General features: G+C 43.3%; 1 protein-coding gene across 3 annotated transcripts; it reads right to left on the bottom strand.

The window, feature by feature from the left end:
* Positions 1-13180: 13180 nt before the first annotated feature.
* Positions 13181-17972, bottom strand: BAMBI (BMP and activin membrane bound inhibitor). 3 transcript variants are annotated; one of them, XM_063922030.1, is made up of 3 exons: positions 17580-17972; positions 14864-15151; positions 13181-13970 (listed from the first exon to the last, which is right to left on the bottom strand). In XM_063922030.1, the coding sequence occupies exons 1-3, from the start codon at positions 17653-17655 to the stop codon at positions 13552-13554; spliced, it is 783 nt and encodes a 260-aa protein (XP_063778100.1). In that variant the 5' UTR covers positions 17656-17972; the 3' UTR covers positions 13181-13551. The 3 variants fall into 3 exon arrangements, with proteins under 3 accessions (XP_063778100.1, XP_063778102.1, XP_063778101.1); XM_063922032.1 differs by lacking the exon at positions 17580-17972 and adding an exon at positions 16723-16794; XM_063922031.1 differs by lacking the exon at positions 17580-17972 and adding an exon at positions 15906-16062.
* Positions 17973-18712: the final 740 nt, after the last annotated feature.

The raw sequence follows: 18712 nt of genomic DNA, 5'->3' as shown, positions 1-18712 counted from the left end.
ACTTCTGGTCACAGTGATCGGGCAGCCCGTGGCATTCCCCCCAGAACTATTGAGACTGCAACCAGGGTCAGTGTGGAGAGGTGCCATCCCCGTTCCATCCTCAGACTCTGGAGAGTGCGCCTGAGCCTGGAGGACGCAGCCTGCATTGCTGGGGGCTGGGAGACTACTTATATGAGGACCTGGGAATCTCTTCATCAAACACAGCCAGCTGTGTCTGCATGTCACGCTGCAACACACGGAAGAACCCAGGCGTTAGCGCTCGCCGCTGCTGGCTCTGCTCTCGGCATGTCTGGTGACATGCTGCGGTTGCCGATCATTTCTAAATGGCACATAAAGCCCAGGCAGCTGGTGATGTCCCAGGGAGCTACCCACCTGCAGGCTAATGGTATGTCTCATATATGAGTGTGTGTGTGTGTGTGTCCCTCTCTCTTTGTCTACTTCCCACAACTCTCTCTTTGTCTACTTCCCACAACTCTCTCTCTACTTACCTCTCAACCCTATCTCTCTCTCTCTCTCTCTCTCGTAACTGTACCTGGCGTAATGTTTACAAGGGGACTCTGCCTGTCATAACGTGTAAATGGGGCCTCTGCCTGCTGTACTGTGTAAAATGGGGTTCTACCTGGCGTAATGTGTGATAGGAGCTCTACCTGGACTAATGTGTAAAATGGAGCTCTACCTGGCGTAATGTGTGACAGGGGCTCTACCTGATGTAATATGTGACAGGGGTTTTACCTGGCGCCATGTGTAAAAGGGGACTACTGTGCAGCATAATTTGAATTATGGAGACTACTGTGCAGTGTAATATGAATTGGTATTATTTTGTGGTCAAGCCCCTTCCCCAAAAAGCCATGCCCGTATAAAACCCTGTTGTGAATACGACGAAAGGGGGGGGGGGGGGGGGGGAGGGGGGGGCGCCAATGCTGTTTTTTGCACACAGCGCTAAAATGTCTAGTTACGGCACTGAGGCTTAGCCAATCATAATTCAAGTAGAATGTAATGTAATGACTTAAAATGTTATTGCCCCTGATCTCCAGTCTAAAGTGACGGAATCGCAGGGGGCAATATTCATTTGATTCCCCCTATTGCGCTGATCGCACCCAGTGTCGAGTTTAGTTGCGTAAAATGGCTAAATCTGACTAAATTAATAGGAGCAATCCGGAAAAGTGCCGTTTGGGTGCCCAAACGGATCACTTTTCACACATTTCAGCTAGCCACCCCCGGAAGGTGTGAGCGGAAATGCAGATGCCGGCAGCTGATCGCGGCCGAACTGAGCTACATTTGAATATCTCTGTTCAATGCCATCTAGTGGCTGCCGGCCAAAAAATCATTTTAATCTTGCCCATAAGATAATATAGATTTCATTCATCTTTAGGAAGACTCTCTTTATTATTATTATTATTATTATTACTACCAGTTATTTATATAGTGCACACATAGCATAATTCAGCTTGAGATGCTATTTGTCGATTTCCGCACATACGTAAGAACTTAAACTGCCATTGAACGCGATCGCAATTTAAGTCCCAGCTGGGGCGGAGACAGGGCGTCGTTGCAGCATTTTGGGGGCGACATGGTGGCATTGGGGGTGCGGTCTGGACAGTGGAGGCATGTCCGGGATGTTTTCCATAGTGGGCCACGGCGCCTGCATGACGTCACACACATCCGATGAGACCTAAAACATGGCGGCCCGGCAACTGGCAAAGACAGGGGGGTACTCTAAAGATGCGAGCGCTTTGCTGTTTAGCAAAGTGCTAACATTTTTGCGGGGGGAGGGGGACTCTGTATGCGGGGCGGCCTTGCCCTGTGTTGTGTGGCCTCCCGCATACTCCTACAGTGTGATAGCAACATGCTGGTTGGGGCCGGAGCTGACGTCACACAACCTCCCTGAAAACACTTGGGAACGCCTGCGTTTTTCCTGACACTCCCAGAAAACATCCAGTTACCATCTCCAAATGTCTGCTTCCTGTCAATCAAGTTGCGTATGCCTAGCGATCTAAAAAGGTGCTGGATTCTTTTTGCAGCTTGGCCTCGCACTTGCGCATTACGATCCATACGCATGTGCAGTCGATCGATAATCTGCTGCCCTTCAAAAATGCACAACAGCTATTAGGTCTGAATGAGGCCCTACATCTCATACTGAATGAGGCACCTATTCCACAGCGCCTTACAGAGAATATTTGGCCATTCACATCACCCTGCCACAGTGGAGCTTACAATCTATATTCCTTACCACATGTACACGCACACACATTCACGCTAGGGTTTATTTTGTTGTATAGATTTTTGGGGATTGTGGGAGGAAGCCAGAGTGCACGGAAGATAGTGTTTAGTGCACAAGGACATCTTTTCAAAGCAAATAGTGAAGTGGGAACAGGGGAAAGTAAAGCAAGTCCTAATTTTGTCCGCTCCTGTTCTGTCAAGCGTTTTGTTAAGATAGTCATGTGCACTACACCAGCGACTCTCCATAGACATTAATGAACTGTATTTGAGTTTTCATCTCTACTCTGTCCTCCTGTCAAAAATGTAATAGCAGTAGATAATACTTAACACACCCAAGCAGGGATAGCTACTAGATGAAAACACTGGTGCAGTGCAGGGGTTAAAGTGGGGGGGAACGAGGTGGAACTGAGTTCCACCACCTGTAATGATAGGGAGAACTAGTCCCACCATCTCCATTGCCCTGCACAGTAATTCCAACAGAAAAGCCTACCCCATCATCTACGTCAATCGATGATACAGATGGCACTAGTGTTGCTGATGAGCTGCAGTCACCTACTACTTCCTCAGGTCCTGGGGCCTCCACGGTCCTCCTCCATGAGTTCCTCCACCTCACCAGAACCACTTTAAGCCCTGGTGCAGTGTATAACTGTACGTAGTCTATGTCTAGACACAGGGCCTAATTCAGACCTGATCGCTAGGCTGCGTTTTCGTACATCCTGCGATCAGGTCTAAACTGCGCATGCATATGCACTGCAATGCGCAGGCGCGTTGCACGGGTACAAAGCGGATCACCACTCAGCGATGGGTTTGTGCGAAGAATCCATTCGCACAGGTGTTCGCAAGGAGATTGACAGGAAAAAGCCGTTTGTGGGTGTCAACTGACCGTTTTCTTGGAGTGGTTAGAAAAATGCAGGCGTGTCCATGCGTTTGCAGGGAGGGTTCCTGATGTCAATTCCAGTCCCGGACAGGCTGAAGTGTTCGCAGCGGCTGAGTAGGTCCTGGGCTACTCAGAGACTGCACAAAATCTGTTTGTACAGCTCTGCTACACATGCGTTCGCACACTTGCAAAGCGAAAATACACTCCTCTATGGGTGGCGACTATGCGAGCGCAGGACTGCAAAAAAAAAAAACTAGCGAGCGTACAGGTCTGAATTAGGCCCACAATTTGATTCTAAATGACCACACAAATGACTGATACGCAACCTCCAGGCCTCTTATAGCAAGTGTACATTCATCATACCTCCCAACTGTTTTTGGGGGACTGTCCCGCTGTCCCACCCGCGGGCCGCAGTGTCCCGCGGTGGGGGGCAGTTGGGAGTCTCTGTCTCTCACTGCCCTGCTTAGCAGAGCAGCAGTGAATATACGCTGTGCGCATGCGCACAGCGTCTATTCACTGGAGACAGAGGGAGAGGGGGCATGCCAGCGGCTCACAGAGCGCTGGGCATGCCCCCTCAGTGACGAAAAACAGGGGCGTGGCTCGCGATCGTGGGTCCTCCCACGAAGCCACGCCCCCTTTTCGTAGGTCATGCCCCCTTTCCGCCGAGCGTGTGTCCCTCTTACTGCAAGGGCAAAGTTGGGAGGTATGCATTCATGCACTCACCTATTCGTAAAAGTAACAAATGGCCTCTAATGAGCCAGAGATCCTCCCTTTTGTAGTTAGTGTGTCAGTATTAATCAGGAAGATGGCCCAGTACATGTAGCACAGTATGCGAGTCCTCTGTGAGACACCAGGCTGCACCATCAGTGCACCCGGCTCATTTGCTTACCAATAGAAGATGGAAAGAGACTCCAGTGTGTTCTGAGGGAGTAATTAGACCATGAAACATTGAAAATTGCCATGAAATGAGTCACGGACGCAGAGATAACTGCCGCTTCTGTCAGGGCGGCAATAAAAGCACCCGGCATTGTCCCCTAAAATGAAAGGTTAAATGGTTAACATGCCTGATTGCACAATAAAACAATAAGATGTCATATAGTATTTCAATGTATCTGCAGAATGTCACTTCAAACAAAGCACCGTCCTGCATAAGTTTATTGTGTATAGCCTATATATAGCTCCCCAGTCCCACTATGTACATAAACATTACTATAGAATGATGTGAATGATCTCTATAAGGAGTGGTTTATGGACACAATAATACTTGGCTACTGCGTTACAAGTGGCACCACTGTAAGATTAACCATCCTCATCTTCATCATCAAGAAACATGATAATGTTGCATAACAATAATTTATTTTAATCTTGATATTTATTTATACATACATACATATATATGGACAGATGTATGGAGCCTTGGAGAGTGATAAAGTGGAGGCAGATGGGTCTGTGTAGGCCTTGGAGAGAGATAAAGTAGACAGGGATAAGTACCAGCCAACTGGCTTGTAACATTTTTCAAACACAGCCTGTAACATGGCAGTTAGGAGCTGATTGGCTGGTATTTATCTCTCTCACTCTCCAAGGCTCAGTACATCTCCCCCAAAGGGTTTATTATATTTACCATAGTGTCCATTTTCCTATGGCATTCCACCTAGTATTAAGATTAGTCTGTTCCATTGCTGGTTTAGCCTATAAATTCTCCATAGACATGAAGACATTACATAGGAGCCGTAAACACTTAATATGGCCCAAACTGTATATGTTTTCACATTTGAATTCTATTTAATTTCATTAAACATTAACTTTATAACAACTTCTATGGGTGTAGTAGCACAATAGATCTTTTTGCCTAGTTGACATGTAGGAAAGCTATTTCTAGAGCTATCTATGGGAAAAATGCACCTCAAGTTCATTTGAGATGTGGTCAGCATCCCGGCACACAGTCAGAATACCGCGAGATCCCGACAGATCCCAAAAGTACTAGGGTAAGCGTTAGGCACAAAGGGAAGGGTTAGGGTTAGGCTGCGAGAGCTGATGATTAGGGTTAGGTTTAGGGGGGCAGGGTTAGGGCTAGACTATGGCAGGGGTAAGTTAGGGCTAGGCTATGGGAGGGGTAAGTTAGGGCTAGGCTGCGGGAGGGGTAAGTTCGGGCTAGGCTGCGGGAGGGGTGGGTTAGAGTTAGGCTGCAGGAGGGGTGGGTTAGGGCTAGGCTGCAGGAGGGGCGAGTTAGGGGTATGGGTAGAGTTTAAATACTTACCAGAATACATTGGAATCACTGGCGTATCTATAATGGGTGCACACGGGCCCCTGAGTCCAGAGGGGGCCCACACCGCACCCATTTTTTTTTAATACTCACCCCTCCAGAGTCCCACGCCGGCGTCCGCAGAGCTCTTAAAACACAGTGAAAATGGTGCAGTGGGCATCTTCATGGTGTTCTGCGCATGCGCAGTAGAGAAATCACTGGAAAAATGGCCACCGCACCATTTTCCCAGCGATTTAAACATCTGGTGCTCAGACTCTCCAGCGCTGCCGGCAGAGCGGAGGGGTCCGAACGGAGGAGGCAGCACACGGGCCTCCTCCTCCTCTCTTAAAGTGGCCCTGACTGGGATTGTGACCATCGGGATGCTGCTGTCGGCATCCTGTCAGGAAACTGACTACCGGGACTTCGTACCCAACCTGTTAAGTCTTCCTTCCAGGCATATATATTTGCCATTTAATTGCCCTTGGAAACAACAAACATCTCAAGTCTGTACAACAGATACAGTATACTGCAATTGTTTCTATACATCAGAGTAGATTTACTAAAATGTCTAAATCAAGTGGAAAAGTCACCGATAGCAACCATATTCTAGTTATCATTTATCTAGTACAGTCTACAAAATGTCAGCTGTATTCTTTAATTTTTAGATGCTTTAGTAAATCTACCCCCATCCTCTTCTGTCATGTCCTTGAGTAATGATAAATAGTCTACCTGAAAATGAGCATTCCCTGTGGGGTTCCCCTTTAAGCTGTGCTAAATTTACATTTAATGTGTGCCAATATACAATGAAGATATTGTTTTGTTCCCCATGGTTGGTATTTTATATATATCATTTATTAAGGTACAAATTCAAGGAAGTGCCTCAGTTGTACTGTGTGAATTACCAGGGCCGGTTCAGGGGCTTTTTGCGACCCGGGCGGAAATAGGGGCGTGGCTTCATACAGGGGGCGTGGTCAGTTACGCCCCCTGTACAGTAGTAGCGCCGCTGAAATGATGTGTGGTGCGCGATGACGTCATCGCGCACTGCACAGCAAAGGTCCTCTCCACGAAGGGAAACTAGATGCGTAGCGTCTAGTTTCCCTTCACTGCGGGCAGTGGGACACAGCGGGCAGCGGGGGGCACAGCAGCAGCGGATCTTGCCCTGGTGCGGCGCCCTCCGGATGGTGCTGGCGCCCTGGGCAAAAGTCCTGCTTGCCCGTGGCAAGATCCGCTACTGTGAATTACTGACATCTGAATGAAGGGCCTAATTTAGAGATGTATGCAAACCTGATGCTTGTAGATCTGCACAAGCATACCTGTGTCAGTGCCTCCTAAGCTACTGCATGATTAATACCGCTTTCAGATTGCAAATGCCGGGCCGCACCCGGGAATTGGAAACGGGTCCTTCCTGGGTGGGACCGGTCATTGGACCCTCAGAACTAGCTTCGCGAACCCGGCAATATGCCGGGTTGGGAACCGTGGCAGCATCGGGGGTGGGGGCGGATCTGGGAGATGAGATCATCTCAGCACCGCCTCTCCCTATGCTGTGAATGGGTACTGGGTCGCATCAACCTGGGTAACCTGTTGTGGTGTACAACTGACCGGGAATAACCCTTCTTTATCCCCGGTCAGGTGACTCAGGATTTCTGGAGTGACCCTTTCACACCGCACAGCGACCCATGTCGACCTAGCAATATACCGGGTTGACACCAGGTTATTTGTGCAGTGTGAAAGGGGTATGACATGCTGCGGCCGTCTGGGGCGGGCATGGTCAGCGTTTCAAAAAATGGGGTGTGTCACAATCGTTTTATGTGCGTGCTGAGGCCAGTGCGATTCACTGTCCCCGGCAGCATAAAAACACCACCCATCCTCTCTCCCCGTGACTATCAATCACATCCCCATGTTACGGAAGATACAAAGAGAGTTGACTCAGTGACTTACACAGAAGTTTTCTTGGTTGGGCTGTATGAATATTATAAAAATGAATATATTACCTAAGCGGTTATATCTTTTCCAGACTATTCTGTTGAAACTCCCTCCTTGGTTCTTGGCCAAAACACATAAGGTCGATAAGCAACTTTGTCTGGGGGAGCAGGAAACCTAGATTTAAGCACTGCCATTTATTTCGTAGAAGAGCTCAGGGTGGCCAACAATTGCTTATGATCTCAGTGTACTACCAGGCCACGATTCTTCATAGGATCTTGGACTGGTCACGACCAGATTCCAACTTAAAGCAATGGGTGGATTTAGAGACACGGTCCTTGTACCTACGTTTGCAAGATGTTCCTTGGCTTAAGACCATTAACCGCTCTCCACATTTAACAGTTGGCCCCACTTTAGCCCTTTGGACTACATTACGCAATAAAATCGGAATTACTTCTGTGAAAACCCTGCTTTTATCATTTCTTGACAATGCATTATTCCTACCAGGACTCAAAGGCAGTGTAACCAACAAGTGGAGGCTAGCAGGTGAGTCCAGGTTAAACCTTTTAGGGAACTCTGTGAAACCACAGATATCCCTGCAACTGACTTTTGGTTTTATCTACAAATTCACCATTTCATTTCAACTCAAAGGACTGCTGCTGATTTAGCGGGAGATCTAACACCTTTTGAAGGAATGTTTTCTCAGTCTTCAGACCCCATTCATGTTATATCAGGTATTTATAAGATACTATTACATGGTCATTTTTCTGAAGACCCTTCCTTCTGTAAAGCTTGGGATGCTGACCTCATCCTTTGTGGGATTCATATCAAATGGGAAAAACATTGTGAGATTATGTCACAATGCTCCACGAGTTTAGAAGTAGTAGAAACTCAATATAAACTGCTTATTAGGTGGTATAGATGCCCTTCCCTTTTGCACAAGTTTTTACCCATTTGTTTCCCCCTTATACTGTCGATGTGGTTAGGAATCAGGTACACTTATCCACATATGGTGGGATTGTCCATTGATAGCTGTATTTTGGGGCAAAATTATCAAACTCTCCACAGAAAACCTGAGGTTCCAAGTTCCTACGGTACTTGACTCCTGGCTGCTCTCCCATACTACCATCCCAGTGGCAAAACATAAGCAATCTCTTATAAAACACCTAAACAATGTAGCAAGAGCTGTTATTCCGGTACAATGGCGGTCCCAGAAACTGCCCACGATTTGGGAATGGTTTCAAAGGATTGAGTTCTACAAGACCATGGAAGATGTTTATTATACAGCCCTGAAAAAGCAATCAGATTATGTTGCCACATGGTTTCCTTGGCTAGAATTCAAAAACACCTCTGTATATAAAGATTGGATACCATTAGACTTAACACAACACTAATCACTCACATACGTTATGAAACTGTACGACTGATATCCCTGTTATTAGCTACTATTGGACTGCTCACTTTCCCTCCCCTATCCCCCCACACTTTCCCTCCCTTTATCCCTTGTCTTATCATTTTTCCCTTTTTTTTTTACATTTCTTCAGGTGGTTACTATTGTACTATACCAGAATTGACTTTAAACTGTTTATATAATTTAGAATCTCTAATGTTGACTTATCGGACCATAATAACAAAGATGGTTTCTATATGTGAGGCCGAATATTAAATGTTTTCCTGTAATACAGATCTCAAACTGATATATTTTACTGTTATCTTTGTCTATATACCTTCTCAATCCTGACAAAGGTTTGTTATAACAGTACTTTTTCTGGAAAACCAAAATAAAGAATATATATATGTAAAAAAACAAAAACACCAGCCATCCTAAGTGACATGAGGTTTACTTCGATGACTAATGTTCATGCAGATGATTCGATGCTGCATCTTCAAATGCAGCGTCGGATTAGAGAAGCCGGCAGGAGGAGACTGTTTACGCAATATGCCTCATTAGCATAATTACGTACAGCAGCTGCATCCAAAAACGTAGCTGACGTATGAACTACTTCATTCTCTGAATCAGTCTCAAAATCCCAAACTGAAGAATACTGGTAACCTCACCAATAAGAATAAGATCCAGGCCACATTATTATTCCCCTTATTCACATCACTAAGATTTGCATCTTAGTACATGTATCTCTGATGAGCTAGCAGCATAATGAGTGATATATTAGATCCCACAATCCTATAAGACCCTATTGTATGAGACAATAGAGAATTTATATACGTAGGGGCATTAGGAAAGCATTTGTATTGTCTGTCTCCCTGCCTGCCTCTGCAGGGGGCTAAAAGTTTTGCTTCACTTTCAGATAAGCCTTTCAAGAAGCCTAAAATGCTATAAAGCATTTGATCATTTGTAGGCTATTCATCTACATGTTTTCTCTGCTAGTCTGAATAATTTACTCTATGTTCATGGGATCTTTTGATGTGTGTCAATTGACATGAGGCCCTTTCTTTCTTTATAAAGCCTGATGCTGACAGGAGAGGCTATGACTCACACCGGTCTACTTTGTACAGCATCACCCTGTAGCTGACACAATTATGCAAATCAGCCTGAGGAATTATATTAAACCCCTGCCATCATTAGTGGATAATTAGGCAGTCCAAGCAACAACAAAAAAAAAAAAAAAAATCACAAAAAGAAAATTGATTTAATGTTATATTAACAGATTTATTGATTTTCTGCCATGACTGTGTTTTTAGCTAATATCTGAATTGAGATACATTGTCCCAGTCTTTTGATATACTTAAAAAAAAAAAAAAAAAACAAAAACGAATCCTGTATGTTGTTAAAATCATAACTGAAAAGTTACTAATCACATAATATGGGGGGGGAGACATTTTCCTACACACATCAACTTCCTGTCAGGAATCCATTGAAATCTCACTGCAGCCCACCGTTATAAGCAACCCTTTCCATAAAACCACTGATAAGCGAAGTAATAGCAGGCACACAGCCACACAAGTGTAAATGTAATGTCATATAGTAGTTTTTTTTCACAGTTATGCAAACTTTTACATCATTGTGAATGTTTGTCATTTTTCAAACAAGTCTCACTTAATCTAGGAATTTAGACACCCCTGGACAGAAAACAATGGTTTCATGTAATTGTTTTAGCAGTGGCGAGTTAATTGTTCTAAAATAAAGGTTTGTAGGCTGGATCATACATATGCGGAAATGTTTTAAAGGTTTACTGGTGCATTGTACTGCACTGCTTACTACAAAATCGTGAGCAATTGAAGGATCCCAATGATAGCTTGTTGCAATCTTACTCAGGTATGGCGTTCATCATAGTGATGACAGTTCTACAGCTGCTTGTGAGCAGGTGTCCTTTGAAATACTGGTCATAAAAGGTATATTCTAGGAGAGCAAGGCAAATCTGGTTCTCAGGACACGTAGGCCTCATTTAAATGCGTGGTTTCAACCATGTTAGTGATCAATTAAATAAAAGCATCTGAGATGCGTCATCAAAAAGGTTACATTGGCACAATCTGTATATTTAGAGAATTAAAAGAACAAAAGCCAGTTTGCATTGGGTATAGAGATATGAGGTCTGTATTTTAAAATGATATGCACTTTTTTTTTTTTTTCCCCAATAGAAAATAAAGTGTTGACGCTTGATCTGAATCATGCTAGCAGGTGGAGTGCACACTAGAGAAGACTTTGAAACATTGTGGCTGGTTTAAAACACTAAAAGCTTGTCCATACAAGTAATTCCAAATAGTGTTACAAGAGATAACAGATGGGCACAATGCACAACAAACTAATTAGCAAAAAAGTGCTAACCCACTAACTAGTTGCAGAAATATTCCCCCCCGCACTTCAGTGTGTCAGCATGGGCGCAATAACGAATACCAAACTCTAGCACCTTTACAGCTAGAAAAGCATAATGGGAGACCCTTTTTTTGATACTTAAATTTTGTATGGATAGTTGCAGAAGATTGGTGCGGCTACAGGTACTAAACCTTTTACATACACAACACCCATTATTTTTTTTATTATCTAAATTAGAGCAAAATGGGTCATTAGGGACCCAGTGAAATACTTATATCCAGTTGCTGTAAACAGATATGTATTTGCTGATTGCATAACTCAGAAGTGTTGTTACTAAACCATAGAGCACTTAAAACGTATGTCTCCAGATCTGGGGAAATCTCATTCAAGATTAGGCAACTTCTAGACCTGTAACCTTTCATTTAGCAAATTACCAAGCAAATGACACACACAACTCTAATCTACTTCATGTTCTTGCCCATCCAGGTATAATAAATCCCTAAATTGTGAAGACAATCCTCATTCCTGCACTTATTAAAGGTCCCCTCCCTCTCTTTTGGGGCCATAAACTGAAAGACATAGGGTGTGGTCATCACAGTATGAGCAGCAGTAGCATCACAATGGCAGGAGTGTAATGGAGATGCAACAACGCAGGGCTATCAGTCACACAGACTGCTATGCAGTAACAGAGTGTTGGTAAGAACTACTAGTTTACACCTTCACAAGCTAATGCAAGGAGAGTAGGCACAGTCATTTCCATGTTCCGATGCACTGTGTTGCAGTTACTATAAGGAGCAATGAACAGGAATCATTGCATGCAGCTGAATATTACAAGACCCCCAAGGCCTATATCAAGCTCTTAACGTTCAAATCAGAAGATATGACCAAGGACTATAGGGTATAATCTAGCATCCAAACATTTGTATTTTAGCTACATTTGTCTCCATAGGGTAATTTATTGTTTTGCAAACTTGCAAAACTCCACAATATTAGGTATAAACTCTTGTACACAGGTCTTATGGTTAAATGATGTCCCTTAATTGCAACTAAATAATGTGCAGATTCATCTGTCAGCTGTTGAGTAAAGCTCAAAATAAAATAAAAAAAATAGTATATTTATAAAAAGCCTTTATTAACTCCAGCTTTGCCTATCAATGCTCATCTGCAGACTATCCAATGGTGCATATATTACCCAGTGTATGGTGCATATGCAATGGTGTATATATATTACCCAGTGCATGGTGCATATGCAATGGTGTATATATATTACCCAGTGCATGGTGCATATGCAATGGTGTATATATTACACAAGCTAAATACCATTTTTTCAGCATTGCCATTTCCAAAGGATCAGTAAAAACCACACAATGAATAATTGCTGTCTGCAATGACTATACTAATTGAACCTTTACAGAAATACTTACTTTTAAAGTATGGAAATATTTTAGTGGTATTTGTCATATTTCATTATTAAGCTACCTAAGTACTGCAATGGGCATGATGGTAAGGGATGTAACAAACACGAACACAAGACTGGAACTTCCCCATCCAGTTTGATTATAAACAGGTAAGAGATTCATAAGAAAAGGGTCAGCAATGTATTTGAAAAGAAGCATTAATGCTAAAATGTAAAAGTGGCCTTACATTAAAAAAAACCCAAAACTAATAATTAATAAATGAAAATCATCAATAGATTATGTAAACTATCAGAGAAAAAGCATAGTCACAATATAGTTGTGATTGGGTAGGTGTAAGGGACCCCTTTCTACACATAACAGAAGGATACTGGATGAAGTCTGTTTTAGCCATCTGTAACAGAACAGCAACCAACGATACAGAGGCAACTTTGTCAAATGATATACTGTATGTGTGTGTTATTTAAGAGTTCTTTTATATAAGGGTAATTGTATTTTAGTTTAGTGATCCTTTAAGAAATACAAAGTGCAATTTTCAATAATTACTTGTGCCTAGCATATTGCAACTATACACAAATACAATGTGACTAGATCTCTTGTATCCATAAAAACGGATTATGTTTTTTTCCTGGAGTAACCAGTTCTTCCATCCAAATAAAAGGATCAGACACGCTTTTAAGAAAACTCTTAACCCAATATTCCCCAAACCCTCTCAAATAAGCACAGGCAAGCCATTCCAGACAAAATATATATATTTTAAAAAATTCTTTACATTAAACATATATAGAAACATGTACAGTGTGTACAGTTTATTTCAATGACCAATATTCGCTCCCTAAAGTTCAGAAAGCATTGGTGACAGTGTACAACTCCTCCACATCTTGCCTCCTGCAAAGTTAAACCAAATAGTCCGCAACTCCCATCTGTGCAAATAAGACGTCTTTTGGAATCTTTCGTCGGAAACCAGATATTTTCACTGTGCTAAAGATCCCATCACCCTCCTTTTCGGAAGACAGTTTTCTTCTTTTTCTTTTTAAAGATAAAGTGCTATTATCCAGCAAAACCAAGAAAGGCAGAGCCTACTGGATGATCATCTTCAACGTGGTCATACAAATTCCAGCTTTCCATGTCCACTGTACATCCCCCAATGAACTAGAGAGATTATTTTGTCATTGCCGAGGTCTGTATGCCTCATTTTATCACAGGTCAAACAACAGTTTTCATGGCCACTCACTGGCACCATGCACTCCAAGTCTAACTTGGCCACTTGTCTTTTTTTTGAATGGTGCCCGTGAAAACTGTAGTGCAGACGGGAAAGCATCTGTTGTCTCTGATCCTGTAATCTCTTATTCTCACTACGGAGCATGCGGAGTGCAAGCATGATAAGAAGCACCAGAATCAATCCACCAGCTATAGGCACGGCGATGACAGCTGCTCTGAACCACAGTTCTTTGGAGGAAGTCAGCTCTTGGACCTTTGTAATAAGGTTTCTTGTGCTTTCATGCTGGTATTTGCCGCCGGCACCTGGAAATGCAATAAAAAGAAATACTTTAGTTTACACGTCAATAATAGAAAGTATACAACAATGTACCAGATTTCTCAATTTCATGACCCGAGGGCTAATATAGAGAACATTAAATTATGTCAAGATCATTGTGAAAAAAATACTATTTATTAGAGGGATTAAAAATGCTTGTGAGAGAAAGCATTTGTATTTTATTGGTGACGGACCTTTCAGTTAGTAAAGGCAACATTGATGTCACTGTGATTAAACCTAGAGGTGGGTATTTATCAAAGCTTGGAGAGAGTTAAAATTGTGAGAAATAAAGTTCTAGCCAGTCAGTGTCTGCCTTACATTTTACAGACTGTTTGAAAAATGACAGTTAGGATCTGATTGGTTGGTACTCACAGTTTTAGCTCTCTTCAAGTTTTAATAAATACCCACCATAATCATCAATAGTAACAACAAAGCAAAAAGAAAGTATAAGCACATAGAATACCACTCTCCCCAGCTACTTGATAACCATTTTAAAGTTTGGTGAAGATATTGCAGCGATACATATGTGAATCTTACATGTTGGTGTGTTTGTAACAATTGTCCCTTCTAAGGAGACTTTCAAGTGCTAAAGACATGCAGATAAAACCCAAGAACTACAACGTTCACACAAATGGAACATTCTTCTAAACACTGGAAAGGAATTGCTGCAAACGGGGCACTAAAAGCCAGACAGGAGCCAAGCGCTCAGACAGACATCAAAGCTACCTAACAGAAATACATCTTTAACTCTAACCATGCTTTTTCCCACTGGTATCTCTAATTACATTAACAACAAAATCAATACCAGACACACAGGGCCTTGGCAGCCATAGGTTATACATCAAGGAAAGGGATTTAGTTTGAAAATTGTTTCCCATACCTGATGTTTCGCTCTTTGGATGAGACAGAACATCGTGAAGGCCCCTGTAATTACACATATCTTCATGACAGCACTCCAGCTTTGGGGCGGCTGCACTACTCTGTTTCTCCTCCACTCTGGGTTTGCAGATATCTGCTGTGTTTGCAATGGAGTCCAGGCAGCCATGTGTAAGAGGTGAATTATTGTTTTGAGGGTCAAGTAGCCTAGAAAAGCAGGCGTTCAGTTCAGATTTGCACATGTATCCAGTTGCAACACAGTGTGGAGCATCACAGTAGCATCTAATTTCACCTGAAAGAAAACAGAGAATTAATACAGACTGTCGCATATAAAAAGGACATATTACACACACACACACACTAATAAATATATATATATATATATATATATTTTTCACTATCACATTAAAACAAACATAGGCCCAGCAGAAGATGACCCATGTGGCAGGGGGAGGTGTTAACTAAGAGCTGTACAAGCAGTCACAGAAAGGGCATTTTATTTCACCGAGTCCCACTTAGTCAATGTTATAAAACAGGAATCGTGCAGCTCACAATTACCCGTGTGTTTGCCAAAGTCAATTCCTTTCAGCTGAAATGGAAAGCCATAAAATGGTCAGAAGTACAACACTGATGTCTCTCCCCCCGACTTGCACGCAATATGGTCAAATACAAAACAGAAAGGGGAATAGGCTGAAAATTCAATACCTCAACCGAAAAATATATCTATCAGGAAACATCAGGGGTAGAGGGGGGAAAAGAAAATGCAGAAGGAAATGATAAAAGGTTTCCTTCATAAAACTTTCCTTCAGTGGGCCCCTGAAATGTGTAGAAAAAAAAAATGTTTCTAGTGCATAAACGCAAATTAAAATAGCTTCCAATAGTTTTTCAAAGCACCACTTTAATATACACATCTGTATTTTCTAAAGGTCTTCTATATAATAAATTTAAAAAAAAAAAAAAGTACACATAAATAAAAAGAACTACATTCTGCACAGATTGCAACGCAAAGTGCACCAAGAACCACTCTGGATAAACAATGTCCCTACCATTAAATGTTTGTCGCACTGTTTGACCATCCTGGAGCTCATAGATTTGGCATATCAGCATTATCTAAAAAGCCATCCAGTGCGCACACAATCCATGGCCAGGCCGAGATGTTGTTACACTGCAGCCCACCTTGAGATCAGATTTCACCTCTGTGCGCCTGGCTGTGCTCCCCTCCTTTAATAGCCTAGTTAATGGAAGCCAAATGACAGGAGTGCCTGGGTAACAGGAGGCATTGCATTAGCACTGACCAGATCTCCCTCAGGCTTTCAAAGGCCAAAGTGCTCCCGGGAATCTCAACTTTTATCCCACTCATTAAAAGAGAGCGAATTTAGTATCAGCTATAGGTGTATCCATTACAGCCCTGCAATTTAGCATGGAAAGAAAGCTCCAGGATAAAGGCAAAGTAGTTTATAAGCAGATGGAACATTTATTGACACAAAAGCAGGCTTATCTAATGCTAGTGACATTTTGACTAACGATAAAGGGATCACACCAGAGTTGAACCTTTGCAGTCGGCCAGCACCATATTTTGTCTACATTTGTGTACAAAGTTTCTTTCAATGTTTTGCAAAAGGGCCAAAAAGGCCCTTGGTACATGGGGAGACTGAACAATGCTGTTTCTGTTCTCCAGCTCCCCCTTCTCACGTTATACTGTTATGTAGCTATTAACAAAAAATGCCTGGTTCCAGTCAGGACGGCTACAGGAGGCTGCTGCAGAGACTTTCCCCCCAAAAGCTTTTGAAGTCAACAGCAGCCAGAAGGTATGCGAGCTCCTAATTATATCATTATCAGGCACATAGTTTCAGTATCTCAGACCTCACATCAGTCCCAGTCACTCCCTGAACTGCTCCTCTTTGATGGGGCCAGCAGGCTTGTCTCAGAAGTAGCAAGGGCCTATCACACCTCCCCCTCCCTTACCTATGGTAAGGAATACATACTAAGGTCTGTGTAAGTGACCCAATCACCTAACAAAAAGGAGTTACCACCAAAAGACATTTAATATAGCTTAAAAAAAAAAAAAAGTGTGTGTGTGACACACACACACACACACACACACACACACACACACGCCCAGGTAGGTACCAGCAGATTGGGTAGAATATTTGAAACTGGTTAGTGTCAGGAAAGTATCTATTGTTATAATAATCAGAAGAATCCAATCATTGAATAGAGGGTGTTGTGGGTAACGGTTTCCGGCTACAACATGTGACAGAGTTATTTGGTCAACCAAAATCCAGGCTGCTGCAGAACATCTTGGGAAGCGGAGCTGTCAGGCAACCATAAGTGAACACATTAGAATGGGGACGTTCTGTGCAGTCTCAACAGAAAATAAACTCATTCATCGACACCAGTGTAGGGATATAGACAACTACATAGTCACAGTGCCCCCTAGTGCCAGATAATATTGCACAGTCAATGGGGAGAAAACCATTCAGCTCCTACTTTCTATGTTTAATACCTACACAATATACAGCGTCTACTGCAGCGCACACAGGACAGGTAGCAGAACATTTATGGCTCTGCAGGTTTTGTGCACCTACAAGTCTCACTATGCTCAGTCAACCCTTGGGGGAAATGAATGTTGAGACTTGTAGTGCATCAACAACTTGAGCTCTTCATACTGCCGCTGCCCAGGTGTACGGTAACACATTGGCATGACATATAGGACGCACCTTTAGTGAGCAGCACGGCCATAGCGCAGAGTTCTAGCTGCAGCCACAGGGCGATCAGGCTAGCCTGACGATCCATTTATACGCCCGGCTCTCCCCAGCTCAGCGCTGCACGTCTTCTGGGGGGGGGGCTGCTGTGCAAGAGAAGCGTCACCATACAGCACACTACCCGGCAGCCTTGTACAGTCCACGATATACGGATCAACTGCCCCCCGGGCTCCTCAAATCCAATACAAGGAGACACGTCAGAAAAGTGCGCGGTAATCCAAACGGTATAATCCGACTCCCAGCGGGCGACCCGTCCCGTACACGACTGGCACTGACCCGTGCAGTAGGACTGATTTCAGTGAGCTCCCTGAGCCCGGCACTGAGCATAAGAACGCGGACCCGGCGCTGCACACACCTCGCCCCGCCCTCCCGCTACTGATTCGCGGCTGCACTCACAGGCCCCGCCCACCAGCTCGCTGATTGCCTGCAGCTCTTCTATCCCGGCCCCCGGCTGGCTGGAAGCACGGTGCTCCTGGATGGTGAAGGTGTCGGGCTCTGTGCTGCATCCCGGCTCAAAAGAGAAGCAGCCAGGTCGCCCTCCACAATATGCCTGAGTGGTGCCTCCTCACAGAGACAGGTGCTGCAGCAGCAACACCTTACCTGAGCTCTGTGGGTGCCTGTGTATCCTATTCCCCAGCCACAACCCTGCTAACCATGTGTATGCCTGGCATGAAGCAGTGCGGGGTCAATGCCTAGCAGTATATATCCGCACTATTCCCTGTTCCTCAGTGCAGTCATAAAATGCTTACTATGGCATAGGCATATAGCCGCAATATGTATTCGTTATTATACTCTGCACACTAGATTTATATTATGTTCGATTTATATTATATTAGTTATTATGCTCTGCACACTAGATTTATATTATATTAGTTTGCCCATAGGTGATCTGCAATATGATGTCACATAATGTGTATGAATGCTGTGCCATAGTGTCGTTGGAGGATTTTATCTATAAAGCAAACGAATGCAGAGCTATAGCATTGAATTAATAAATATTTATATATATATATATATATATATATATATATATATATATACACACATACATATATATGCATAAATATATATTACAGCAGTCCACTCAG

Source organism: Pseudophryne corroboree, chromosome 5 (genome assembly GCF_028390025.1).
Source record: "Pseudophryne corroboree isolate aPseCor3 chromosome 5, aPseCor3.hap2, whole genome shotgun sequence".
NCBI lineage: Eukaryota > Metazoa > Chordata > Amphibia > Anura > Myobatrachidae > Pseudophryne > Pseudophryne corroboree.
The sequence above is the reverse complement of the archived record's forward strand: the minus strand, read 5'-3'. Positions and strand labels throughout refer to the sequence as shown.